This window comes from Ursus americanus, chromosome 22 (assembly GCF_024610735.1).
Source record: "Ursus americanus isolate L20-20 chromosome 22, mUrsAme1.1.p, whole genome shotgun sequence".
In the NCBI taxonomy this organism is placed as follows: domain Eukaryota; kingdom Metazoa; phylum Chordata; class Mammalia; order Carnivora; family Ursidae; genus Ursus; species Ursus americanus.
Window position 1 is genome coordinate 38,333,254 of NC_142148.1, and position 27,740 is coordinate 38,360,993.

Sequence of the window (27,740 nt, forward strand, 5' to 3'; positions counted from 1 at the left end):
TTTCTTTGTTCATCTTCTGCTTAGATGATCTGTCTATTCCTGAGAGTGGAGTGTTGAGGTCTCCTACTATTCAAGTATTATTATCAATATGTTTCTGTATTTTGGTTAACAGTTGGCTTATGTAGTTGGCTGCTCCCATTTTGGGGGCATAGATATTTACAATCATTAGATCTTCTTGTTGGATAGACCCTTTAAGAATGATATAGTGTCCTTCCGTATCTTCTACTACAGTCTTTAGCTTAAAATCTAATTTGTCTTTTATGAGAATTGCTACCCCATCTTTCTTTTGAGGTCCATTGGCATGAAAAATGGTTCTCTATCCCCTCACTTTCAGTTTGGAGGTATCTTTAGGTTCACAATGAGTCTCTTTTAGATAGCATATGGATGGGTCATGTCTTTTTATCCAATTTGCAACCTTGTGCCTTTTTATGGGAGCCTTTAGGCCATTCACGTTGAGAATGATCATTGAAAGATATGATTTTATTGCCATCATGTTGCCTGTGAAAGTCATTGTTTCTATAGATTGTCTCTGTAAATTTCTGGTCTATATTACTCTTGGTGTCTTTCTTCTTTTATAGACTCCGCCTTGATATTTCTTGCAGGGCCGGCTTGTTGGTCACATATTCTTTTAGTTTCTGTTGGTCTTGGAAGCTCCTTTTCTCTCCATCCATTCTGAATGACTTCCTTGCTAGATAAAGTATCCTTGGCTGCATGTTCTTCTCATTTAGTACCCTGAATATGTTTTGCCAGCCCTTTCTGTCTTTTCACGTCTCTGCGGACCTGACGTTATTCTGATGTTCCTCACTCTTACAATACATAAGAAATCTCTTCCTCCTAGCCACTTTCAGGATTGTTTCCTTGGATCTAAGACTTTGAAATTGTACTAGTATATGTTGTGGCATTGGTCTATTCTCATTGATCTTGGGAGGGGTCCTCTCTGCCTCTTGGACACGAATTCTTGTCCAGATTAAGGAAGTTCTCAGCTACGATTTGCTCAAATATATCTTCTAGACCTCTCTCTCTCCACCCCCTCAGGGATCCCAATAATTCTGACATTGAAACGTTTCATGGCATCATTAATCTCTCTCAGTCTGATCTCTTGGGCTTTAATCTGTTTTTCCCAGGCCTCCTCGGTTTCCTTCTTTTCTGTCATCTTATCTTCTAGCTCACTAATTCATTCTTCTGCCTCATTTACCCTGACAGTCAGAGTATACAGTTTAGACTGCATTTCATTCGTAGTGTTCTTAACTTCGGCAAGATTAAATCCCATTTCTGCCCTAAGAGATTCTATATTGTCGCTAATATTTTTCTCAAGCCTATATATTGACTCCATAATTGTTACAGAGACCACAGTTTTTGATTCATTTCTTTTTTGGGAGTTCCTCCTCTTAGTCATTCTGTTGGGGTGTGGTTGAGTGAATGTACTGGGTCCAAAGTATTAACCGTGACCCAATCAAGGTGAACATGTATTATAGGGACCCTAGGGTTGTCATCCTCTTGTTCTTCCAGCCTGTCTTCTGGGGGAGGGGCCTGCCGCACTGTTATGCAGGCAACCCTTCTTGGGCAGAGTTGCCCTGCCGCCTGGGGGGAGGTGCTCAGTGAAAACCGGTTTTGGGGGGCTTTTGTTCTCTGGTGGCTTTCTCTGGTTGCTTTCCCTAGTGGCTTTCTGGATCTCTTCCGAGAGTCAGAGCAGAAGTGACGGCATCCAACCCTCCGTCTCAGAACAGAGAAATTGCAGTCTACTCTTCACTGAGCTCTCCAGGACACACAGTCTTCGCTTCTGTCTGTGGGACTAAAAAACGCAGGCTTCCTGGTTGTGCTCCCCATAGCAGCTCTCCCAGAGGTCAATCCCAGGGCTGGGCACGTCTCTGCCCTTTGTGCTTCTGAAACCACAAGCCACCCCCAGTTCATGCACGTTCACCTGCAGCTCCTGGATCCTGTGGGGGTGCTATACTAAAGCCCTTTCCCTGCCTCTACTGGTCTGTGAGTCTGCACCTGTCCCCAGCTGGCGACACTTTTGTGCTCCTGTGTTATATCACCTTCCTTGTGCCGGCTTGTGGCAGTTCCTTCCCCCTTCTGTTAGTCTTCCAATATCTGCCTGCAGAATCATGCCTCCGGCCTTCATATCTTGAGACCGCTGGAGATATTCTGCAGTCATAACCATGCCGCCACTGCCTGTCAGTCAAACCCATTTGAGTAGTTTATTGCGATATTCACTTTATTGTAAGTTGTCTGAAACTGAACCCACAATATCTCCAAGGTATGCTTGTATACATTTACACAAAAGAGTTGACTTCTGAAGGAAAAGTACATAAATTTGTATATGAATTTTCTAAGTAAACTATATACATATATATATGAACATATCTAAAATGTATTTATATATGTTATATATATAAATATTGCATATATAACCATATATATATGTTTATTTGTATTGTTTATCTATGAAATATAGTTTTCTTTTAAAAATTAGTTGCCTGGCTTTAAAATTTTTCCCTTCAAAAAAGAAAAAAAGTGGCACATAACTTTACTGATTTACATTTTTTTACTTTAGGTTTTTATCTATGAAAATTATGAATATTAAGCTCAGAATTATAAGGAATTATTTCATAGAGCTGATGGTTTTTTGACATACTGAATGACAGCCTCATGAGTTTTTTCTTGTTTAAATACTTGTGTTATGGCTTATAAGTGAGATTTAATGGGTTTCAGTTATGTTAGAGGGTTTCTGGGGCATTACCGACTTTTGGAATTATCTTTCTAAGTAATATATTTGCTGCCTTTATTAATTGGTGGCACTTTTGTCATGCTGTATGGTACAGTATTCTAAATGCATAAAAAAGTACATGCTAATTTTACTAATTTTTGTTTCATCACTTTATAAATTCAAGTATAAGAACATTGAATAAACCATAAATGATAGTATCACTGACCTCAGGAATACCTTCTGAGATTACCATATAGTTCTCTAAAACAACAGTTTATCTTAGGAGGAATCTTACTGAGGGGAAAACATGAAAAACATTCTCTAAAAAGGATTAATTTATTAGAGTAATCTTGAAAATATGTACAAAATGGACCTTAAGACTTTCAAAACAATCAACTATTTTTTCAAAGATTTATTTATTTATTTATGTGAGAGAGAAAGAGAGAATGTGCTCAGGAGTGGGAGGGGCAGAGGGAGAGAGAGAATCTCAAACTGACTCCCTGCTGAGAGCTGAGCCCCACACTGGGCCTGATCTCATGACCCTGAGATCACTACCTGAGCTGAAATCAAGAGTTAGATACTGAACTGACTGAGCCACCCACGTGCCCCCAAAATAATCAAATATTTTTGCTCAGGAAGTAAAAGAAATAAAATCAGCATTATTATTTTTTGTTTGCTATGATTTTCAGCATTATTTAAATGATTTAGAATTTGCAAGACAGACAACTGTTGGCCTATGTTTAGTTATTAAAAGCATTTCCTTAAGTACTGACTCAGGAAATCTTAATTAACATTAAGGAGAGTTTCAACAAATCTTGAGTTTCTATTTAATAAAGTTCTTTATAATTCTCATTTATTTTAATATTCACTTTCCTCTGTATATAATAATCTAGTAACTGATTGGTGTTTGGAATAAGCATTCTGTTCAAGCCTTTTAAGAAGCATTTAATTTTGTAATGATAAGGATTATCACATTCATATTTTTTGCTTGATTTTTATTTAGCTCTGTTTGAAACAAATTTTAAAAACAATCATTTGTTCATTCCTGTTTTATTCATTTCCCAAGCATTTATAGAATGCTTGCTACAGAATAAGCATTGTTTTTAATACTGAAAAAAATTTTCTAACGTATGTTGAGCACTTTTTATAGTGCAGCTAAGTGCTTTAGTTAATTTTCTTAATCCTCATAATCCTATACTGGGAGATAACCTATTTTATTGATGGTGGCACTGGGTGAAAAGAGATGAATAAATCATAATCCTTGCCCTTGGGAAGTTCATAGTCTAATGGAGTCAGACTCAGAAAAACAGTTAATTACAATTTTATGCAGAAAATGTAGAAAAGCTTGTTCTCATTGCCATGAACCTTTAGAAGAGGAGTATCTCTTTGTGCACGATAGTCAGAGAAGTTGTCATAAAGGAAATGGCACTCGAAATGGGTGTTAAGTGTTAAATAGACATTTTCCTTGGGGGGTGAAAGCAGAAAGACTGCTTATACCAAGTCATAAAGTGGTGAAGGGTCCTGGTGTTTATTTGGTAGTCCTGGTGAGCTAACTTTGCCTGGCAGGAGACTTTGGGTGTCTGTATGTATATGTGCTTATAGATGAGTGTGTGTGTGGAGGGTGGGGGAGGGTTGGTGTGGTTCTGGAAGGTCCGAGGGGCTCGCAGGGTGGTATGAGGAGGATGGAAAGGCAGGCAGGTTGGGGCCCTAAGGTAAAGAGCCTCCAAAGAAGTTTGGTTTGAAGATCAATTTGAATGGAAGCAGAGCCATATCACTACATAAGCCAATATTTTAAAAATGCTTTAAAAAATTTAAGAGTAACAACTTTAGAATAGCTAAGTTGAACCAACTGCTCAATGTATCTATCATAGATTCTTTTGGAATTTATTCTCCCATTTTTAAAAATTATCAACTAGAAATACCTTTTACTTTATATTCTAGAAATGGAAAGAAAACATATAACCACTTTGAGTTCTTTTAACAATAAATATGGGTGTTTTCCTGGTATTATGCAATCTCATGCTGTCTAGTTTTGTTTCCTGAGCAACTAATCAGTTTGTAGATTGTATAGGAGCCTTCATTTATCACCTTTTCTCATCTAACCATACACTTTTTCAGCTGTTCCTTGGTCTTACTGTTATTCTGCCAAAGATGAGTCACATATGGATACTAAGAGAGTTGCATATGTGTTTTTGATAAGAAGTAACATTTCTTAGTAAGAAAGATGAAAAGATTAGATGCTATTAGATTGTTTGTTCTTCTCTATTTAGTTAATACACTCTATTTTTGTTCCTCATTAACACATTAAGTTAGGTGTCACTGGCTGTGTCAGTCCATTGTGTCAGTGGCAGAATCATTGCGAATTGACTCTGGGTTGAGTCAGCTCAGGCCAGTGCATTATTGAGGTCATCAGTCTGTTGTGTACCATGGAGGAGGTGGAGATGATTGATAGGAAATGAGAGTTAAAGTCAGAATGATCCTTCTGCAATGGCTCAGCATGTCTAAGGAATTGAGAGTGGGAAGGGGATTACTAGGGCTGGACTGAGTTCGGCTGATGGAAGAGTGTGGCAAGCAGCATTAATTCAATGACCAGAAGTTCAAATGCATAGGGGGGAGGGTGCTATTATGCACTGAAGCAAACAGTAAGCCTTGAGATTCTAGGGAGTTTACTGAAAATACACAAAAGTTGGCATCAGTTAAGAAGTGGGTTTTGATATCTCTGTATACTGAAAGCAATGAATTCCATTAAAAAAATAAGTGATTGGTTAGATGATTTTGGCAAATTCTTTCGCCAGCACAACACTAGGCATTGAGTTAAAGTTAGTAAATTTTGAAATTTTAAACTTAAAATATAAGGATTTGTACCAGAAATGTTAGGCTCTTAATATTTACATTATTCAGAACTATAAGAATAGTTCTGTGGCTTGCATTGAATCTGTAGATTACTTTGGGTACTATAGATATTTTAACAACATGAATTCTTCTAATCCATGAACATGGTATAACTTTCGATTTATTTGTGTCACCTTAAATTTCTTTTATCAATGTCATAGTTTTCAGAGTACAGATCTTCCACCTCCTTGGTTAAATTTATGCCTAGGCATTGTATTCTTTTTTGTGCAATTGTAAAATGGGATGTTTTACTTCATTTCTTGTGAATAGAAATAAAACAGATTTCTGCATATTAAAAAAAAAAAAAAAGAATAGTTCTGTGTCCAAGAATTTGTTTCTTTGCTTCTTTCTTACAAATTTGTATAAGGTTGCTCTTTCCAGGGCATTTTTTTTTAAATGTCATGTTAGTCACCATACAGTACATCATTAGTTTTTGATGTCGTGTTCCATATATCCATATATTCTTTTAATAAAAAGTTTATAGAATGCTTTACAGTTTCTCCCTTTGCTCCATCATTGACTCCATAATCTGGTACCATTGTCATTAATGCTAAATACATTTACTTGAATTTTCTCTGTTGGAGGTTTAACATCTAATTTAAAAATTGAATTATTAGGGTTTTAATGTAGAGCAACATTTAATATTTGTTACTGAAGGTTCAGACTATACCAATGTAGTAAGATATTGAGGGGAGAGTTTTCTTGTTGCTCTGGGATTGAAAGCTAAGACCTCAAACTAAGGGCAAAAAGGCATTAGGTGCCCTACATTCTAAAGAGAGTTTCTAAGAGTTGGTGCTCAAAGACTCACTCCACTTAGCCATAAACGCTTCCGAGAACAGGTCTTGCTCTCTTCTAACACCCACCTCCATGACTGCAGTCACAGGTTGTGTTCCCTGGGAAGCAGATTCTGAGATAGAGATTAGCATGCAGGATATTTATTAGGGAGCATTCTTGGGATTAAAAAAAATCTGTTAAAGAGTGAGGAAGGAACTAAAACCAGGCTGAGGGTGAAGGGGGCGGTGGAGTTGAAGTGTGTTGAACATCTAGGAAGCTGAGATGGCCTTTCGTAGTTGTCTTGAGTTCGAGCAAGGGCTGTGCCTTTCTGTCTCTGTATGCATCAATCATTGGGCAGGGGTCAAGGCTTTTATATCCCCAAGTTATGGGATATGAGCTGCTCAGAAAGAGAGCATGACCTAGAGTGAAGCAGCTCTTTTTAGTTTGTATAGTCCCTGGAGAGGCCACCAGCTAAGGACTGCATGTTGTCCTTTGATTTGGTGTTCCCCTAAAGATAATGTTTTATTTCTCTCTGGCTGCTTTTAAGAGTTTTTTCTTTATCTTCAGTTTTCCGAATTTAATTATGATGTGTCTTTGAATGAATTTCTTTGGGTTTATCTTATTTGGGATTCACTTCATGAACCTATTGGTCTATATCTTTCACCCAGTTTGTGAAATTCTCTGCTATTCTTTCTTCAGATACTCCTTTGGCCCTATTCTTCTTTCACCTCAATTTGTAGGATCTTTTGTTTTTGTCCTTTGGATCCCTGAGTCTCTGTTTATTTGAGGAGACTCTGGATCCTATTTAAATCTTTTATTTTATTTGTCATTAGCTCTGTTTAGGTTTAGCTCACAGGCCCTGGTCTACTTTAGTGGCCTCTAGTTCTAAGGACAATGCAATTTTCAGGGGCTCTGTGGTGTTATTTTTTTGGCTTGGTGTAACTGGAGTGAGTGGGGCTGCCAGTGGTCTCTACTGCTTCTGCTTGAAGGGCAGCACTAATTTTCTGAGGCAGGGCTTCCTGGTGCTTCTGGGTGGGGGAAGGGAAGTCTCTGGCCTGATGGGGTGAAGAATACTTCTGGGCCTGGCAGCTTATTGTGGTTGGGATCCTCCCCCTTGCCAACTCCATGCCCCTCCCCTTGATATTTATTGGTAAGAGAAGGAGTCTCAGGCCTGGTGGGGAAGAAAAGCACTTCGTAGACCAGAGCTTGTTGTGGTAGATGCCCAGTGCCTGTGGGGGATGGAAAGCTGTTCCTGGCCTGGGTGCTTGTGGCGGGATTCTCTTTGCTGGTGTCAGCCGTTGACCCCCCCACCACCCAGTGTCTCTTGTTTTGGCAGGCAGTCTCATTTAAACCCCATGGGGGTCTTCCTAGCAGAATACTTACTGAGGCAGGATCCCCCTTGCTGGTTCTGTCCTGTGTTTTTCCATGTGGCAGAGGAGTCTTAGGTTCTGAGGAGAAGGAGAACACTTTTACTGAAGGCTTATGGTTAGTGGTACCCCTGTTGATCCAGAGAAGGAAAGAGCCTACCTGCGCTGTCTTGTGTTGCTAGGTTCGATGTCAAGAAACCCAGGGCCTGGGTTACCTTCTTCCTGCCCTGGGATCTCTCACCAATTCCCTTCCCCCCTTGAGCCTTCTGAGTTCTCCTTTGGTTGCCTTTTTCGTTATTTACAGCATTTTTAGTTGTAGTTAGCAAACGAATGGGGAGGAAAAATAGAACAAGAGAAAACAAATCTATGTGATCTTGCTTGGACTAGAAGTCCAAAAGGGCAAAATTTTGGAAAATATAATATCCTAAAGTTACCGTCAACCCATAAAACAATATTTTTTCTTAAATGATCTTTAATATCATGATTCTAATATTTAGATAGTAGATGCACTAATTATATTAAAATATTGAATAAATATGAAAATATTTATAATTTATGGATTATTTAATTTAATGTGTGTACTTTACTGAGCTATTTATTCCCAAAGCACACATCCCAGAGCACCCACACATAGTGTCTGCTTAACAAATGGTTTTTAAACAATTAAGTTATAATTTGTATTTTTATAAATGATAAATCAAGGCACAGAGGTTTAGATGGCTTGCCCAAAATTATATAACTAATTAGTGGTGAAATTAGGGATTAACATTAAGTACTTTTTTTTGGTAGACTGCAAATTCATTGCATCTGGAATACTAAATACAAATTCTCTTATTAACTGTTGCAGCTTCAATTTTATTTCTGATATTTGGATATCTCAGACTGATTTTAGAAAAGAAACTATTTTTAGTTAGTATTTTTTAGTTATCCTGTGAGATTTATTAAATAATAATAATTTTTAAAAAGCCTTTGTAATCAGTAATCAGCATCTCACCAACGATAATACTTTCGTCTGAGATTAGTATCAGTGGTTTTCAATACACCAGAATAAAACTAATTGCTTTATAGAATCCACAGCTGGCCTGATGCAACTGTAATAACAAAAGTAATTGGTATTTTTTGATATTCACAGGATGCAAATTATAATCTGTCTCCTGTGTACAGAAAGAAATGGGTCTTTTTTCATAAATGATTAGACTTGGTATTGATAAAGTTATATTTTTCCATGTTTCAGAGGAGCTGATTTTTTTATGCTTGTAGTTTTCATAAACATAATAATATATTTATTAAATCCTTGAACAATTTGATTTCATTACATATTAATTGAAGGGAACCATAATTAGAAATAAAATTATTAGGCTTATGTAATTTAGGAAGGAGAAAAAGCATTATGGTTTTTACTTGTTACTTCAAGTTATAAAAATAATATTTACTTGATAATCCTAAATTCAAGGATGAGGAGTGCTAATGATAGAAAGTTTAGGACAAATGAAAGCATATATTTATTTTCATTTTGTGTTTTTCACTATAGGCATAAACAATCTTAGATTAGCTAGTTTGCATTTGCCTGGTGAAAGCCAAACTTTAGTGTACTATTATTGTTTTGATAAATTTAACTTAGTTCAAGTCAAAAGCCTTGTTAATTAAGAACTATACACCCTCATTGGTAGCAGTGTATATATAATTGCTCATGTTGCCTAAAATCATAGTGAGAATGTTCATCTTTTTAAAAGCCAATTTTTAACATTATCAGAATATTAAGTGTAATGTTTCAAAGGAGTTTTCCCTTATAGACAATTTCAGATTTTTTGAGATCTAATTAGCTGATTATTATAATAATGTTAGTAAATGACATGGGAAAGTATAACCAAAGATACTTAAATTTTTATAATTTTAAGTTATATGATAGACTTAAGTTCTATCCAATTTTGGTCACTAGCTAGATTTAAAAACTAGTAATAGTACCATTGGTGTTATTTGAATACATATTTTATCATGGGCATTGGATAGGGATCTATTTTGAAATAATTTGGAAGAAATAAAATAATTCCTTAAAAGATAGTCTGGCATACTGTAAGGATAATTGGTTAGATGTTGAATGAAAGGGCTCAAACTTTGGGTTGAATGCTTACTTAGCAGCCCATGACTTGGGGCAAGCAATTCAGTGTCATGATAGCTTTAGTTTCCTCATCTGTTAGAGGAAAAGTAAAAGTTTCCACTTTACATAAAAGATTGTTTGGAGTATGACAGCTACCATACAGTTCAACTCTTAGACATTGCCTAATAAATAGTAGATGCTCAGAAAATCATCATCATGATTTACTTGTGTGTTCCTTTATTTGTTTGTGATAATGGGTGTTCTTTTTTACCTTGATAAGCTTTCTAAATTATGCGTCAGCTTGTCTACTGGCTTGGTGATTCAGAGCATGACTTTTTCACAGAAATGAATCCTATAAGTGGTCGTTTTAAATTTTCATAAGTTGGCCATGTCATGGGGCCAAATTTGGTGCAAATAGTTAGATCAGGACTGCTTAATGATCCAAGTATTATGTTAGGATGGAAAGCCAGGTCAGCCCCTATGTGAGACAGCAAATTTTAGTTGTATAACAAGACTTTAATGAACTGGAAGAAGAATATTGCTTTAAAATGATGTATTTAGATTAGAGGAAGAAAAAATGGAAACATATGTTCTATTGAATTTTCTTTAACATAAGTAGAATTGGCACTGCTAGAGAAAGTCTTCATATGTTACACTAGTCTAAAAAAGAAAAGAAATAGTTTTACTTAGCCTTGAAATCCATATTGAGCTGAAGCATTCTCACATCTCTTTGTGTTTTTTGGTAAATTTCCCTTCCATATCTTTCTAATAAGTTAGTATCTTCTGAACTTGTATATCTTTAAACTGCTGAAATGTACTTTAAATTTGCAAGGAATTTAATTAGAAAGTAGTGGAAACTTTCTCTCTCTAATCTTTTCTAGCCAAGTTTTTAGTTTGCTTTGAAGTTCAAGACCTGTCACGGTTTGTATCTAGTAAACATGAAAAGAAAGTGGTTAAAGAGGCTCACCATCAGTTGAGACGGCTTTATTATTTTTACATTAAAAACAGACCATTTAAAAATTTACATATTTGAAATCACAAAATCAGACCCTTTCAGGTATAAGTGAGAACTTTTCACTGATGTATTTTACATTTAAATCAGAAGCCGTTCAGTGGACTCCATGTACTTGTCAAAACATTTTGATCAGCTTATTTATTGGCAGACATCAAATGATACTGATGTTTTATGTACTTCCCAGGGTATACTTATGAATGTTAAATTTTTGCTAATTTTGACGTATTTTAATATACACATTTTAAAAATTTTGTTAAACTCTTAAATTTGAAAAATGCTTATGCTCTTTTATGCATAAATACTTTGGAGGATTTGTTCTATAGGACAAGTACCAATATATGGGAATACACACACACACACACACACACACACACATACGCACACACAAGGATTTTTACCAGGTCATTGTCTGTAATGGGAAAACTGGAAACAACCTAAATGCCTACAAATAATAGGAGTGGTTTCATTTAAACTTTAGAAAATTATAGTATGTTATATATTATTTTTTAAATTAGAGCCCTTGATGTATTGGTAAATGAGAAAATTATGTTACATGGTGTTTTTTAATAGTAGAATCCACTATTTTTTAAATAACAATCCTAGGAAGACTCAATTATGTGTATATATTTATATGAACATGGAGGAATAGTAGATAAGACCAGCTGAATTTAATAAAATACTTGATTCACATGTTCAAATGAATATATACTATTTTATATGTTTGTTCATATTTTATACATATATTTTTTGATTAGTAAGGAAAACAGTCTATATTTATTATTACCCAAAAAAATATAAGAACATGGGGATGTGATGAGATTTAGGAGTGCCACCAGTTGTGTCCAGTCTGGGTAAACCGTATTTGTTCAGTCAAGTTCCCTACAGGAACCTTGGCACAATCAAATTAAGATACTTCAAGGACGGCTTATTTATAAAGGGAATAAGTACAAGGGTTAGAGCCAGGAATGGTGTAGGAGAAACTCAAGGGATTGTTCTGGAACCAGTGCTTACCAATAGCACAACTATTACCACTCTAAGCTCAAGGAGATGAACGGAAGGAGACCAGTCAGAACCCAAAAGGAGAGAAAGTCACGTTATAAACTAAATGACCTTGATTAGAGCAGTGACCTTTATGCAGGGGACATAGTCAGTTCAAGGTAGGCTTATAGGGAGTGAACCAGGGAAATAAAAACTTTGAACTGATTTTTCTCTCTCTCACCAGTTCCTGCCAGGGCCCCCCATTAACTGAACCCAACCAGAGCCAGAGGGTAAGAGGACCCATTGATGTTCTCTATATAGATCACTTTGGGCAGAGAACAGGGTGTAGTATAGAGAGTAGGTCTTAAGGAGTAAACAAAAGCTCTCGAGTATCAATATTCAACATTATTTTTGAACTAAGTAATTAATATAACCCAGAAAGGAGAAATCTGTTATAATATGCAAAATATCGGTATCCATTTTCTTTATGTGTTTATAGAACTATTCTTTAATTGGCCTAAGCCCAAAGACAGAATTAAAAAAAAAAAAAAAGATTTTGAGGGGCACCTGGGTGGCTCAGTCAGTTGATCACCCGGTTCCTGATTTCGGCTCAGCTTGTGATCTCTGGGTCATGGGATCAAGCCCCATGTTGGGCTCTGCACTCAGCATGGAGTCTACTTGAGGTTCTCTCTCTCCCTCTCCTTCTGCCCCTCCCCCCAGTCACTCGCTCGCTCGTGCTCTCTCTCTCTGGAATAAATAAATCTTAAAAAAAAAAAAAAGAATTTGAAGATGGCATTGTTCCTCACTCTCCTCTGTGCCTAAGTCCTAGTTCCTTCCCAAAACTCTGATGAGGGTATAGCACAGGACGTCTCAGAGTGAGGGCAGAGGTCTGTAGTTCTCTAAGATGAATATGGCTCTGGCCCCCACAAAGCGTAGATTGGTCTGAATGCTTTTAATAGTGGGTCTTTTATAAAAGAATTTATTTATTTATTTGAGAGAGAGAGCACAAGCAGCGGGGGAGGAGCAGAGGGAGAGGGAGAAGCAGACTCCTTGCTCAGCAGGGAACCCTTGGAGGGGCTCAATCCCAGGACCCTGGGATCATGACCTGAGCCAAAGGCAGACACTTAACCGACTGAGCCACCCAGGTGCCCCAGGGGTTTTGTTTGTTTGTTTGTTTCTTTTGTTTTTAACTTCTGGCATGAGTATTGGAGGTAGCACTGCAATCAAGGTCATGGATCAGGAGCTGACATTTATAGAGTTTCAGCAAGTGCCAGGTGCCATGGAGTGGTTTACGTAGTTATCATCCAGACTCTGCTCAACAAACCTGTATCATGACCATTATTTTACCAAATTACTGATTAAGAAACGGACACTCCAAGTGGTTAGGTAATTAGCTGGAGATTCAGTAACTTTCTCAAAGACGATGATATTGAATCTTGATCTGTTTGGCTTTCTCCTGGCACAGGCCCACTTGGCTGTAAAACTGTGAAGGAGTTATTACCTATTATTGTAGCTCTCCCACCTGTCCACAAATACGGTTTTCCCTTTCTCTCTCCCATTCCCCTGTCTTCCAGTCATTCCCTTATGATATATTTAAGACCTATTTATTCAGTACCTACTCTGTGCTAAGAATTGTGCATAGTGCTGTTGATACGAACAAACGTGGCCTCTAAGGAGTATTCTCCAGGTAGCAATCCTGTGCGTTTCCCTTAACCCCAAATCCTTTCCCTTCGAGGTTCTTTGTCTCAATCTTCCCATCTGTTCACTATGAGAATTGTTCTTTTGTCTTATTTATTTAAATTAAAGTGTAATAAAAACAAACCTTTTTAAAAAAAAAAAAACTCAATGCTGTTTCATTATTGGAGAGAAATAAAGATTCCATAATATTAAAAGAAATATGAAGTAAGGAAACTATGTGAAGCAGTTTTCTTCAAAGGGACTGTCTAGTTGTATTGAAACAAATTAGTCTTCCCAAGAAGTGTGTAAATGAGGGTGCAAGTTCAGGCCTATGTTTTAATCAGGCTAAAAATGTATCATATTCCCTTAAATAAGCACATCTTCCATTTTTCAAAATGAGAATTGGTTTGTGTTCAAAACCTTTCTTGTCGAAGACAAGTTAAAACTGCTGTTCAAGTGTCTTGTGTCATTATAACCACAAAGCTAATACACATTTGAACTCATTTTTTCCCTATTTAGACACGCTTGTTCGCTCTTTGGAAAGCCCCAGATTGGGTTACTTAAGTAATCCTATTTTTGTAACTGAGCCAGTGTTATCATCATCAAAATTACAACTGATTCGGAATGCAGTGTCGAGAAAGATGACTGGTGCATAAAAGCATGTGCTGATTCCTCTCATTTTGCATTAGTTACATTGCATTATGGAGCTGTAGGAACTGGCAATGCTTTAGTTCACCCTTTTTAAATTAAATTAGGTGATCTTTAGTAGGATAACATTCAGTAGACTCCATGCATATTACGTTTTGTTACCATCTAGCCTGTGATTTATGAGGAGAAAAAAAAAAAAATATATATATATATACACACATACAGGTATCTCCTGCTTCTCAAAAGTTCATATTATACCACCTAACCTGTAGAGAAGACCTACATTGGTACCTATTTTCTCTAACTGAAAGAAAACTGAAGAGGATTTTTGCTTTTATCAAAGAAGTGAAAATAGCATTCAGTATTTTTCTGCAGTGAGCCTTCTGGAGGCAGCATGCTCCCTGAGCAGTGAGTGGCCCCGCAAGCTCCTTCCCTGAGAACCAGGCTCAGAATCTCAGCATCAAGCTACCATAGCTTTGAATTCTGTGAGCATCTGTGCTTAATCTCAGTTTATTTTGTGTATCCATTAGCAAGATGTGTCCTACGGTATTGGAACAGCCTTAAAGAGGTTATTTTTGGGGTCTGGGAATGCTAAAAAAAATTTCCATGTGAATTAATGATAATTACTTCTTTGCTTTATGCCGTTTTAACTTACCAAAAATTTCATAGGAATGCTCTTTTTTTCGGATAGTGGCAGAAAAATCTGTGTGTGTGTGTGTGTGTGTGTGTGTCCAGTTTGGTTGCCGGTATTGTATGGTAGGTTCTTCTCCTGGGTCTGATCCTAGACAAGTCACCTGACATCATTGATCCTCTTTTACTCTCCACTTTTGTAAAATGAAGGAATTGGGCAAAATGAGCGGTTTTCCTCCCATGTTGCAGTATTTCTTGAAGTCACTGAGTGCACAGAACAGTGGCTGGTGAAACCAGACCGGCTAACGAGGGGCAGCTCTCGCTCCTCCCTCCTACTTCAACAAAAGTAATTCTGTTTTGTTTTATTTGTTAATACACCCAAGTAAGTTTTCTAATTCCTGATGCCTTTTCACCCATTCATCAAGAGTAGGGCTTATTGTATTCTATTTTTGGCTTCATAGTAGGTTACAGCTTATACAAAACACACAGACCCTGGAATAATCAACAGTTCCTTTAAATTCTGCAGTAAGTATGAAATGTAAAGTATTAATCGTGTATTTATGCCTGGTTTCTACATGTGAGGTAGTTAAGCCTATGCTTAATTTTCTCTCTTTGTCAGCTTCAAAGCAGGAAATTATACCATTGCCCCAAACCTCCGGCATTCCGTTGCTTTTGTTTAGAAGGTGCAAATCTAGTAAAGCATGGGCAGTGCGTTGTTGCCAAACTGATGGCTGTATTTATCTGTGTAGGTTGTATTTCCACAGCTGTCAGTCGGGATGGTTGCTCGTGGGATAAAGGAGTTCTAGAGTCATGCACGTGCTTGGGATTTTAATCTTGGATGTTTTAGCACTTCCTACTTTGAGTTTCAAAGTGTAGGGACTATCCCATGTGCCATTCTAAAGGGTGACATTTCAGCTTTGTATCTTTTAGGGTAACATGTTGTGAATGAAATAGTGTGTTAGGTAGAGCTTCTGGGGAAGTTTTTGCCTACAATCATTTGACATCCCATGTGCTCTATTGTAATCAGAAATTGAAATAAACTAAACTGGGTGGTCAGGATCCTATTAGAATAAAAGTAACTACAATTTCCTTTGTAACAATGAAAAGCAAACAGAAACTCTGCACAGATAGTTTTAATCAGTGTTTAAAGACTAGCCTCCCAGGCTGTTGCTTGTTTGCCAGATAGTCTTGGGCGGGGGGTAGAAGTGGGGTGGAAAACAAATAATTACTGTAAAGATAATAGAAATTACTTGGCAAGCGGAATACAAAGTCGTTTCAAACACTTACCAGACTAGCTTAGCTCACGGTCAACATGAGTTCCCTCTCCCAGCTCGGGATTATTTCACAGACTGGATTCCAGCAGGCCCCCTCATCTGTGTTTCAGTTTCTGGGGTTTCAGTGACCTGCGGTCAACCACCTGATCTGGAGGCAGATGATCCTCCTTCTGACCAACCATCAGAAGGTATGAGTACCCTAACATTACATGTAATGCCTATGTCATTCACCTCACTTCGTCTCCTCAGGTAGGCATTTTATCATCTCACATCATCACAAGAAGGGTGAGTGCCACACATGATATTCAGAGAGAGACACAAAGAGAACACGTTCACATAACTTTTATTACAGTACTTTATAATAATTGTTTTATTTTGTTATTATTGTTCTTAGTCTTTTACTGTGCCCAATTTATAAATTAAACTTTGTCATAGGTGTGCATAGGAAAAGGGTAAAAAACATAGTATACATAGGTTACGGTACTATACGAGGTTTCAGGCATCTACTGGGGGTGTCTTGGAAGATGCTGCCTGTGGATCAATGGGAGCTACTGTATTTCAGGCTCACAAACTGCAGGATCTGTTAAGTATGCTCAAATACAAGGCAGGCACATGTTAGGTTAGTGGTTTTGTTTTTTTAAGATTACTGAATAAAATTTTATTGCATCAAAAACTATCAAATCTAAGAGAACTGTCAAAACTAAGAAAAGTTATCTGATGCAGAGATCTCTAATATATGGCATGTCTGCTGCCATTTCAATTCTCCCTACCCCACTCTGACTGTCATCAGTATTATTAACTGATCATAGTTGTCTTTCCCACTGAGCCTAGATTTAGCCTTAAAGTCTTTCTCAGATCAAGAGGTACTGACAATCTTTTCTTTTTTTTCTTTTTATTTATTTATTATTTATTATTTTAAAATATTTTTTATTGTATTATGTTAGTCACCATACAGTACATCCCTAGTTTTTGATGTAAAGTTCCATGATTCATTATTTGCGTATGACACCGAATGCTCCATGCAATATGTGCCCTCCTTAATACCCATCACCAGCCTATCCCATTCCCCCACCCCCCTCCCCCCTGAAGCCCTCAGTTTGTTTTTCTAACTAATGAATCAGAATTGTAGGAAATTTGTTTGCCATCCCTGATAATTCTAAATTTCCTGGTAGAGGAAGATAAATAAGATAGTTGACTATGACTTACCCAAATAACTGAGCTATTTAGAAACTCAGACATAATTGAAATAGGTTACCCGGCTCTTCCTATTATCCTATACAGACTAAAAAGGATTTTGAGATATTAGGAGGAAAAGTCCTTTAGGTGTCTGATAAACTATAGTTTTGTCTTACATTTCTAATAATGTTATGGCATGCGTTCCATTTAGGAACTTCCAGTAATGGAAGATTACTTATAGTATACAGTAATTTTATTTTTCATTATTTGATCCACAATTTAATTATAATTATATTTGTAAAAAAATACAAATGGATGCACACACAAACATATATACACACAGAGAGGGTCATTCAAACTAATGTTTTTAGAAAGAGGGTAGGTAATATTCCATTTATGTTCTGAGAAACACATGAAATAATGATACTATTGGTAATGATGTGTGGTAATTTTTCATTTAGACTAATTATCCCAAGAAAAGTTTCCAAGATTGTATTTTTCTTTTTTGGTATTGATAATTTAAAAATGAATATACCTATAGAAATTTGATAATTTTCATTAAAAAATTCAAAACTGAGTTCAAATGGAAGAAAATAATTTCTCAAAAACACTAAAAAATTAATCATTTGGTGAGGATATCATAAATAAATTCTCCATAGTTGCCACTTTGAAATTAGATTTAGGTAAATCTTTTTCCCATTTTATGTTCAGTGTTTTTTGGGTTTTTTTTTTGTTTTGTTTTGTTTTTGCTTTATAAACAGTGAAACTGTTCATCTCATTGAGTTGTTATTTTGGGGGGACGAAAAAGTGCAATACACAGATTCATTAACTTGCAATGGCTCATTTTAGTTTCTCATTGAATCGATTTTTGAGACAATTACCGTAGCTTGATTTTTTCCTCTACTTCTCTAGTAGTAGAAAGGGTATTTAATTTAGGAAAATATGAATAAAATAGTGTTGGTTAGCATGCTCAGAAAAGAGATTTTTAAATCTTATTTTAGAAGCAGTGATATAATGCTCATAAACTTCAAGTTTTCTTTGTTTCTTTTCTCCTTTTCCTTCTTTGTGAAGCTTGGAGAATAAGAGGGACGTCCAAAATTCCCTCCAGCAAGGGACTTAGGTAGGACAGAAATATATAAACATATTTTGTACATTTTTGATCATTAAGTATTTCCAAAGAAATTTTAAAAGTTTCTTTAATAGTCCTTGATTTTACAGGCAGAAAAAGGACCAAAGTTTGCTCTTTCTACAGACTTAAATAAACAAACACCTCTAATATCAAAAAGAAATTGGACTAAACTTACCAATTCCCCCATTATTAGAAAATATGTATTGAGAGCTTCTTAGGTGCAGTCCAAACTATTAAACTCAGACCTTGTCTTTAGGGGCTTCCTATTTAATTTGGATATACTTCAATTTATTAGAGATAATTAAGTAGAAATTAAATGACTATTAATTTTAGACACACAAAAGTCATTTTCACTTTTGTAAAATGGAAGAAATATTAATCCACCTGACCACTGAATGTTGAGCATAAGTTATGTTATATATAAGGTGTTTCGTGAAGGTAAAAGTAATATTTGAAATCCTGATAAAGGTTCACTTTTATTTGCCTTCATTTATGTCACTTTTACCGAAGAAAATTGCCTTGATATTTTTGCTAATAAACATTTCATTAAAAATTTTTTTGAGAACAGACATTGATGGGATGCATGGGTGGCTCAGCCCATTAAGCATCTGCCTTCAGCTCAGGTCATGATCCCAGGGTCCTGGGATCAAGTATTGCACTAGGCTCCTTGCTCAGTGGGGAGCTTGCTTCCCCCTCTCCCACTCCCCCTGCTTGTGCTCTCTCTCTCTCTGTCAAATAAATAAATAAAATCTTTAAAAAAAGAAACTGATAAAAGAAATTATTAGGCTTAAATTTCATGAATTCTATAGAAAAATCATTACCTGGATTATAGTTATTAGAACAGAATTGCTTAGAATATATATATTTGTGTGTGTATGTGTGTGTGTGTGTATGAATATATTTTAGCAGCCTAGATTGAGTTCTATTACATGAATAGTAATGTACATGAAATTATCGTAAAGTTGGGGCACCTGGGTGGCTCAATCAGTTAAGCTTCTGACTCTTGATTTCAGCTCAGGTCATGATCTGAAGGTGATGAGCTCAAGCCCTGTGTTGGGCTCTGCCCTGGGTGTGGAGCCTGCTTAAGATTCTCTCTCCCTCTCCCACTGCCCCTCCCCACGTTCTGCTCTCTCTCTCTCTCTCTCACACACACACACACACACACACACACACACACACGTGCACACACACACACACAAACACACACACAAGGTGATAGTACACTATGTAGGATGCCACAGTTTGGTGAAGTAATTCTACGTTGATATTAAAATGTGACCAGATACACTTATCTAGACATGAGTACACATCTGATATAAATTGACTTTTCTCCAGGACTGGGAGTCTGGTTCCTGCACCTATGGCTACTCATCCACCCACATCTATTGGATAAGTGCCTAATTAAACAGATGGACCTTGGGCTGTGTTCCCAAAACAGGCCACCTCTACCTTTATTGAGCTAAACATTGGGTGAAAGTAGCTGCATTGTGTTATTTTGCTCCTGGCCATGATAATTTGAGTGAAAAGCTACCATTCATTATTATTATTTGTTCTTGGGGATACCTTTTTCTTTACGAATGAATATGTGAAGATGGAGGAAAACAGAGTTTCAGGGATCTGGAAAACCTATAGATAGCGAAGTAGTTCTCAGTGACATATAAAAATAAACAATCAGCAGGAGCGTGAAATGCCATGTGGTTTTATAAATGCATGTAGCTAAGATTTTAGAAAATACTTGACTTAGCCAAGAGACATGGGTTGATCATGGAAATTCTGCCATTCACTAAGGGGTGTGAGAACCAAAATAGAATTCACAGCATCTTTCCTCTTGCCCTTGCAACAAGTTACCACTTTAACAGCTATAAATTTTGATTTGGTATAGGACATTAAGTCCTGGCTACCATCTATGTAAATATCACAGTCTCACTGTGAAGTCAGATAGATTTGGGGACCTGAGTTGCCAGAGTGGCAGAAGATTTTATGACATCAGAAGTGTGTTTTATTTATGATTGATAAATGCCATTGCTATCTAGTCCATGTTTGTGGAAAAAGTACTGAGAGGAAGGCAAGAGCGGCAGTTAGATGGTCCTGTCCTTGGAAGATAATATGAAAGAAGATTTAATACTCTAATATTGACATATTGTCAAGACCTTCAAAGGCATGTGGTCTCCATGCATTTTCATGATATTCTCTTTAGTGTTGTATAAATTATCACATATTTAACCTCATGGAATTATGAATGTGGGCATTTGTTGTTAAATGATCCAGTACTTATTGATGGGATCAGTAACATGTATTTGCTTCTCTTAATTATGGCAACGGTGTGTGGACAGCACACTGAAGTTCCAAGTTAAAGACTTCTACTTCTCTTTCCTAAATAATTTCTTTAGTTTTTTTTGGTACTTCAGGTTTTTACACAAAGAAAGAGACCCTGGATGCCACATACTTTCTTTATACTGCTGTAGGATTTCTTTTTTTATGATGGCATGAGATAATGCCTATGATACATAAGAACTCTATGGAATGAAGCTCAGTGCAATGTATATTAACTTTTGTTTTCTGGCTGTTATGATGATTAGATAAATGTAGGCATAAGGTTGTTTACTACTTCAGCAGAAACTGCGATGGTACTTTATGAAAATTTGACCTCTTGAAAGAAATTCAAATGGAATTATCTTATATTTTGCTTGTATTTGGTTTCTATAAATATGTGTGCTAGGATAATGGATAACTATATAAGAAATGGCACAACATTGTTTTACAAAAACGCTTTTCTTTTCCTCAAATAAAAAGTTAATGCTAAATGTAATAAATCTGTTACTGGTTGAGGGTTCTTACTGCACAGTGTCTTAGGATAGCTTTATTTGATGATGTTTTATTAAAATTATTATTATTCTTTTATGTTACATTGTCCTTTGAAACATAACATTATTCTCTCTCTACTTGCTAAAACAGAGAACATAGAAGATTAATTTAGATATAGAATAGAAAATAAAAGAATCACAATATGTACTTCATTTTATTAGAAGGGAATACATATAAAAATAGTCATTTGAAGAGAAAAAAGAGATAGTGAATTATTTTAATTTTCATACCATCATAAGAAAGTAATAAAAGCTATCCTTATATGAAAGTACATAGTGTGAGTCTGTGTGTATTTATAAGAGACATGATCACCACCAGCTTTTTCTTAAACTATCTGGCATATTATAGTTTTAATGTATTACTTAATGTTTTTTGTTTGTTTTGTTTTAAACAGCAAATGCCAGTCTTCTTGGAGGAGGAGGTGGTAAGTCCTGAACATCACTTATTTTAAAATATATTTTTTACCACACCAACCACAAGATACTAAGTAAGTTCTGTGATACTTTAAAGAAAACTAATTCAGCTGTAATTATTAACCGCAAAAATGATCATCTTCTAGAAAATAATTTATAATAAAAGTATATACATTGGTTTGCCTAAATATTATTTTAAAGGACTTCAAAATATGTGGAATACTGTTGCTCTTCTCCTCAAACTTTGTATTTCTACCTTTGGCATAAGCTGTAACAGCTCTAAGCTATTGAGACAAACACACATATAGCAGATGACAGAGTCACTTTTAATATAAATTCTAAAGCAGTACATTTGGAGACTTGTGGATTTAGGTTTTTTTTTCTTTTTTCATCATAATGACTTTAAAAAAAGGCTGTGGCTTTGTAGTGTGTGAGCTTGATATATCAGCCACTTACTGTGAAAAATAAAAAAAGATATTAGTATTGGCACTTTGCTTTTTCTTTTAGATTGTTTAGAGGAGAATGAATGAGATCAAACAGAGATGAAGAAGAGAGAGATTCCTGTACTGGGAATTTTCTTTGATACTAAAATCTTGGAGATGTTGAATGATGAAAACTTTCCTAGTCCATCTATGTATAGTATAGTGGTGGGAAAATGTATGCAATAAAATAGGGTGCTTTTCATTTAAGACCCAGATGGACATAAATAGGTTTGTTTTCTCTCTTGCTCTTTTTCTCTTCTTTTCCCCTTTGCTCCCTTTTTTCATGTACATAGTTGAAGTAAATGTAATTGCACAGAGCTTTAGACTTTCAAAAAATTCCCTGGCCATCATCAGGAGGTTACTGGGTAAATTTTATTTGGAAACTAAAATCTTAATCATTGTTCCTTTATAGGAATCAATAGATTTTTAGAAAACAGAATCCTGGAAATAGAAATAATAGAAAAACAGTTTAATCTAGAAAGTGCTCTTCATGTATCACGTGTCAATGCACATTCTATGGCAGAGTATTTCTTGTCTTCTTCCCTAAATTACTTTAGAAAATATAAATTGACAGGATTTCTCATTGTATTTTGGGAAATTAGAAGGGAAAATTTTCTTTGGGAGTTAGGAAATTTTTATTTCTATTATTTTATTCCCAGTAAATGTTTATTTCTAGGTCTCTCTTGTCAAGAAAACAATTATTAAAATAAATTGCCCATAGTGCGGATTTTCTTACAAACATATTGGTATTTTAACAAATTTGATGAATACTGTTAAATAGGATAAATCTGTCTCATGTACAAGTAGTCTAGATATAAACTAGACTGGTTGTATGGTAATTCCATGGTGTCATCAAGCATTCAAGCTCTTTTCTGCTCTTTCTTCTGGTACATGGAACTCAGGGTCCGTGGTAGTAACTGGAGTAAATAAATGGAGCTCTAGCCATTATAGATGTGGGGGTCAGGAGGAGTAAGAAAGATGGCAAAAAATAAAAAAAAGATCACCCCTAAAAGATGAGTCATTTTCTTTAAGCAGCTTTCTCTGAAATCCTGCATTATCTTCAAATTTATCAAAGGGTCATTCGTAGATACATATAATTTCATTTCTAGAAGCAATATGCTCATGAAAAAGTACTTAGTATTTTCTTTTCTTGTTTTATTCTGGCCAGGTGGTATTTAATTAATACTGACTATTTCTTATCCATGATACCTTTCTATTTAAAACATGGTGATCTTAGCTGCTTTACAAAGCGAATAAGAACAATATATTTTAACAGAGGAAAATCTCACATACACAGATTGACATGTGCCAAGTTTATGTCTTTGGTTTCACCCAAGCTTAGATAAGAACAAACAGAATTTTAAGGGAAAAAAACCCCAAAACACTTGTCTTGAATGGACACGTGGGAGAAGGGGGAAGAACTTGGTACTTCTGGCATATAGCAGATAGGTGTTAGGTCATCTCTATTAGAAGAAGGAGTGACAAGTGGAGTGACATATTTAAGAAACTTCTCTTTTTGGTTGGAACCAAGAGCAGGGTCAGGAGAAGATTCTGCAGGTTATTTAGACCTCACTACCAGAGAGAATGAGACTCTTTCCCTCTTTCTTTCCTCCTTTTTTCCCCTTTCCTTCCATTCCCTCTCCCCCTCCCTCTATCCCCTTCCCCCCCTCCCTTCCCAGTTGTTCTTTTCTTATCAAAGAAGAGTTGACATACAATTTTGTACTAGTTTCAGGTGTACAACATAACGATTCAATATTTACATACATTATGAAATGGTCACTATAATAAGTCTAGTTATCATCTGTCACCCTACAAAGTTGTTACAATATTATTGACTGTATTCCCTATGCTGTACATTACATCCATGTGTGTTATTTATTTTATAATTGAAAGATTTTACCTCTTAATTTCCTTTACGTATTTCATTCATCCCCTTATCCTCCTGCGCTCTGGCAACCATCAGTTCTCTGTCTATGAGTCTGTTTCTATTTTGTTTTGTTTGCTTACCTGTATTGTTTTTTATTTTAATTTTTAATGATTTTTGTTTTTTAGATTCCATGTATGAGTGAAATCATATGGTATGTGTCTTTGTCTGACTTATTTTACTTACCACACTACCTTCTAGGTCCATCCATGTTATTGCAAATGTCAAGATTTCATTCTTTTTTATGGATGGGTACTAGTCCATTGTGTGTGTGTGTGTGTGTGTGTGTGCGTGTGTGTGTGTGTGTATCATACACACATGATCTCCTATATTTTAATCCATTCATCTGTCTCTGGATATTTAGGTTGCTTCCATATCTTGGCTATTGTAAATAATGCTGCAATGAACATAGGGGTGCTTGTTTTTTTGAATTAGCATTTTCATTTTCTTCAGATAAATACCTAAAAATGGAATTTCTAGAATTAGTGTTCTGTTCTCTAAGAAGGAAGGGGAGAATGGAGGTTTTGGTAGATAATGAATAGACCCTGCCATAATGGGAAGGCAGGCTACTGTTCATAAAGCCTTGCCAAGCTGTTTTGTTTAAATATATGCAAACAAGTTGGTGTGTATAGAACTAACTCTAGTGTTTGGCCTGTATTTCTTTATGGTTCTTCTAACCTGTGTGAGAAGATATATCATGAATTTTTAGCGGTGTCAAGAAATTCAGGAATAAGCAAATTCAGGTTTCTGCTTACCTGAAGTATATACTTTACTATCTTCCTCTAGATGGTTGATTTTGCTAAAATACAGTTTTTGCCATAATTTCTAATTTCTGAATTCTTAAATTAGTGACTTGGCATCGTCATAAAGATAAATTACAATTATTTAAGATGGCTGTAATTTCTTTCTTTAAAGTAGGTCATTGATGGGTTTAAATTTATTTATGTACTTCTAGAGATGTCAAGATTGCTATAAAGTACATGTCTGATTTTTGGAAAGCTATATTTAAAAATTAAATTTAAGGAATATTTTTAGCCCTCTCTGAATTGAATTTTGGTCTTCTGATTCTATGACAAATCTTTTTAATCCTGTCAGTGATATTTGTAAAGTAACACTTCATAATCATCCGATAAGGGACAGCTAAATTGATGTAATTTCCTTGGATTTAATCAGGGATTCCTTTTATTGACATGAATTAATATCCCTTCAACAGCCTCTAAAGGGAATAATTCTTTGTTGACCAAACAATTTGATCAAGAAAATCTGACACTACAGAAGAAATTATAATGCTCTCTTAGGTACCATTTCTTCAGGCCCTCAGGAAGGCTTCCCCCCGCCCCCGTTGTATGTAAGTGGTACTTGAAATTTAGACAAAATCAGTGTATATAAAATTGTATTATCTGTAAAATCTTCACATTTTGTTTTTCCTTTCTGAGTGCTTATAAACCAAGGAGAGAGGTGTCCTAAAAGATTTATTTATTTATTTATTTATTTATTTATTTATTTATAAAGATTTTATTTATTTATTTGACAGAGAGAGAGACAGCCAGTGAGAGAGGGAACACAAGCAGGGGGAGTGGGAGAGGAAGAAGCAGCCTCCCAGAAGAGCAGGGAGCCCGATGTGAGGCTTGATCCATCAGGCCCTGGGCCAAAGGCAGACGCTTAACAACTGAGCCAGGCAGGCACCCCCTAAAAAATTTTAAAGAAATGGTCAAAATCATCCTCTCAGCTCTGATTTGAAAGTGAGAGAATCTCTTCACATTGATGTGAATTTTTATCATTGGGCTAGAGGTCACTCTTTCTAGGAATTTAGTGTCACTGACTACATTCATTATAATGAACACAGGTAATGGGGTCACAACTGCCTAGTCATTTTAGGTGAAATGCTTGGTAAAATGGATCATCTCTTTCTTTATTTCCTAGATATGTTAAAGGCAGAGACAAATACTAATATCTTACCTAAGTATGTGGCTGGTCTGTGGTGCCTGGACTCTACTTTTCGGGAAGCCTTTACATTACCTATAATGTCAGAAAAACCTTAGTATTTCTAAAAAAAATTTTTACAAGCTTTCTGCCATTGCTACCCTGTATAGCTAGCTGTTTGGCACATTGATATATAAGCCAAGTAAGTTTTGTTTTCTAATTTAGTCATTTTATTAGTAAGAATAGGCTATATTATGTGTGGTAGCCAATAAGCCTAAAAATCTTAGTGGCTTAATAAAATGAGTTTTATTTCTTGAATAGGATTGTTGCCTCTCCTAACTGTGCTCTCCTATAGGTGGCAATACAGAGACTCAGGCTGTTCTCTTACCTTGTAGCTATGCTGTGTGATGTGTGGTTGGCTGCTAAGAATGTCACAGAGCAGCAGGAGAGAGCTGGAAGGTCTTGTGAAATATATTTACAGACCAGTTTGGGAATGGCTTATATCACTTCTGTTCATATTTCATGGGTTAGAATTCAGGCAGGTGACCCCCCAACCTAACTACAAGGAAGGCTGGGAAGAATGGAGTTTTCCAGAGTTTCCAGAAAGAGGAAATGGTATGATAAATACATAGCAACTACCTCTGCCACAGTGTTCAAATGAGATCAGTGTTTTATTATTATTATTACTACTATTACTACTACTACTAAATTAATGGTGAGGAAAATGAGACTTTGAGGGATTTGGTGACTTCTTCAATGTTATACCGCTTATAAAGGGCAAATGTTGAATGAGAAGACAGGGCTCTTGGCTTCCACTCTAGAGCTCTTTGTCTTTGCTCTGTGGTTTTTAATATGTGTTTGCTCTTCAGATTTGCTGTTTCTGTGCACAGGTAGGTAACTGTTTACACCAGGAAAAATGAATGAGAAGACAGGAAACGTGCATCTGAGATATGAATGATGTTTTCCTTGGCTTATTTTCACAAGTCTCAAGCTCAGTTGGTAATTTGAACACCCATGCAATGGCAGTTAGACTGTTTGGATTGCTTTGGGTTGCTGCCCAGATTCATGTACCTTTTTTGTGTATTTAAGGTTCAGTCTTAGGATACATTGTATTTTAAATACCTGTTCACTGGTCTGTAATAAGAATGTTTTACATATACAAGGTCCTGTGATGTACTTTTGGAATATATAATAATAAAAAAGACCCAATCTTTGCATGTTGCCTCAAATTATGTGAAGAAGCAGAATTAGAAAGAAAAATCAGAATTAAAGAGCTAATTCCTTGATTTCTTTTAGATCATTATATTAAATAGACAAGAACAAAATTTATAATCTCTTACTTTAGGTAATGTTTTTTCCCCTCTCATTGTCAAAATCATTAACATCAGACCAGTAACTGCTGATAGAAACCAAATAGGACATTATTTATGGAATTTGCTTCCTTTTCCAGTCTGTCAAAGCTTTGGAGTGCTGAAACCTGACGCATAATGTTAGACTTCTGAGAGAGTGGCAATTTAAGGTTGGGTTTTTATACACATAACTTAGTAGGACTGCTATTTTATTCACATACACACATATATTTGTATCAATACTATAATTTTCTAGCTTATCCCTGAGGTGACTCTGTGAAAGGTTAATCTTAAAAAACTCTATGTGTAAGCAACTACCACTAAAGAAACACTCAGCCCCCGATGGAATGTTTGGGAAAGCCATTTTTCTAGAATGAGAACATAGCATATATTATCACCTTTACTATTTTCAGAGG

General features: G+C 35.9%; 1 protein-coding gene across 2 annotated transcripts in view; it reads left to right on the plus strand.

Moving 5' to 3' along the window:
* Positions 1 to 27,740, plus strand: part of MACROD2 (mono-ADP ribosylhydrolase 2) — a 1,878,458-nt gene that overhangs the window by 416,037 nt on the left and 1,434,681 nt on the right. For both annotated transcript variants that reach the window (XM_087853758.1, XM_045805705.2), the window contains exon 4: positions 21,628 to 21,657. In XM_087853758.1, coding sequence (XP_087709884.1) covers positions 21,628 to 21,657 — 30 coding nt within the window. The remainder of the gene's footprint in view (positions 1 to 21,627; positions 21,658 to 27,740) is intronic.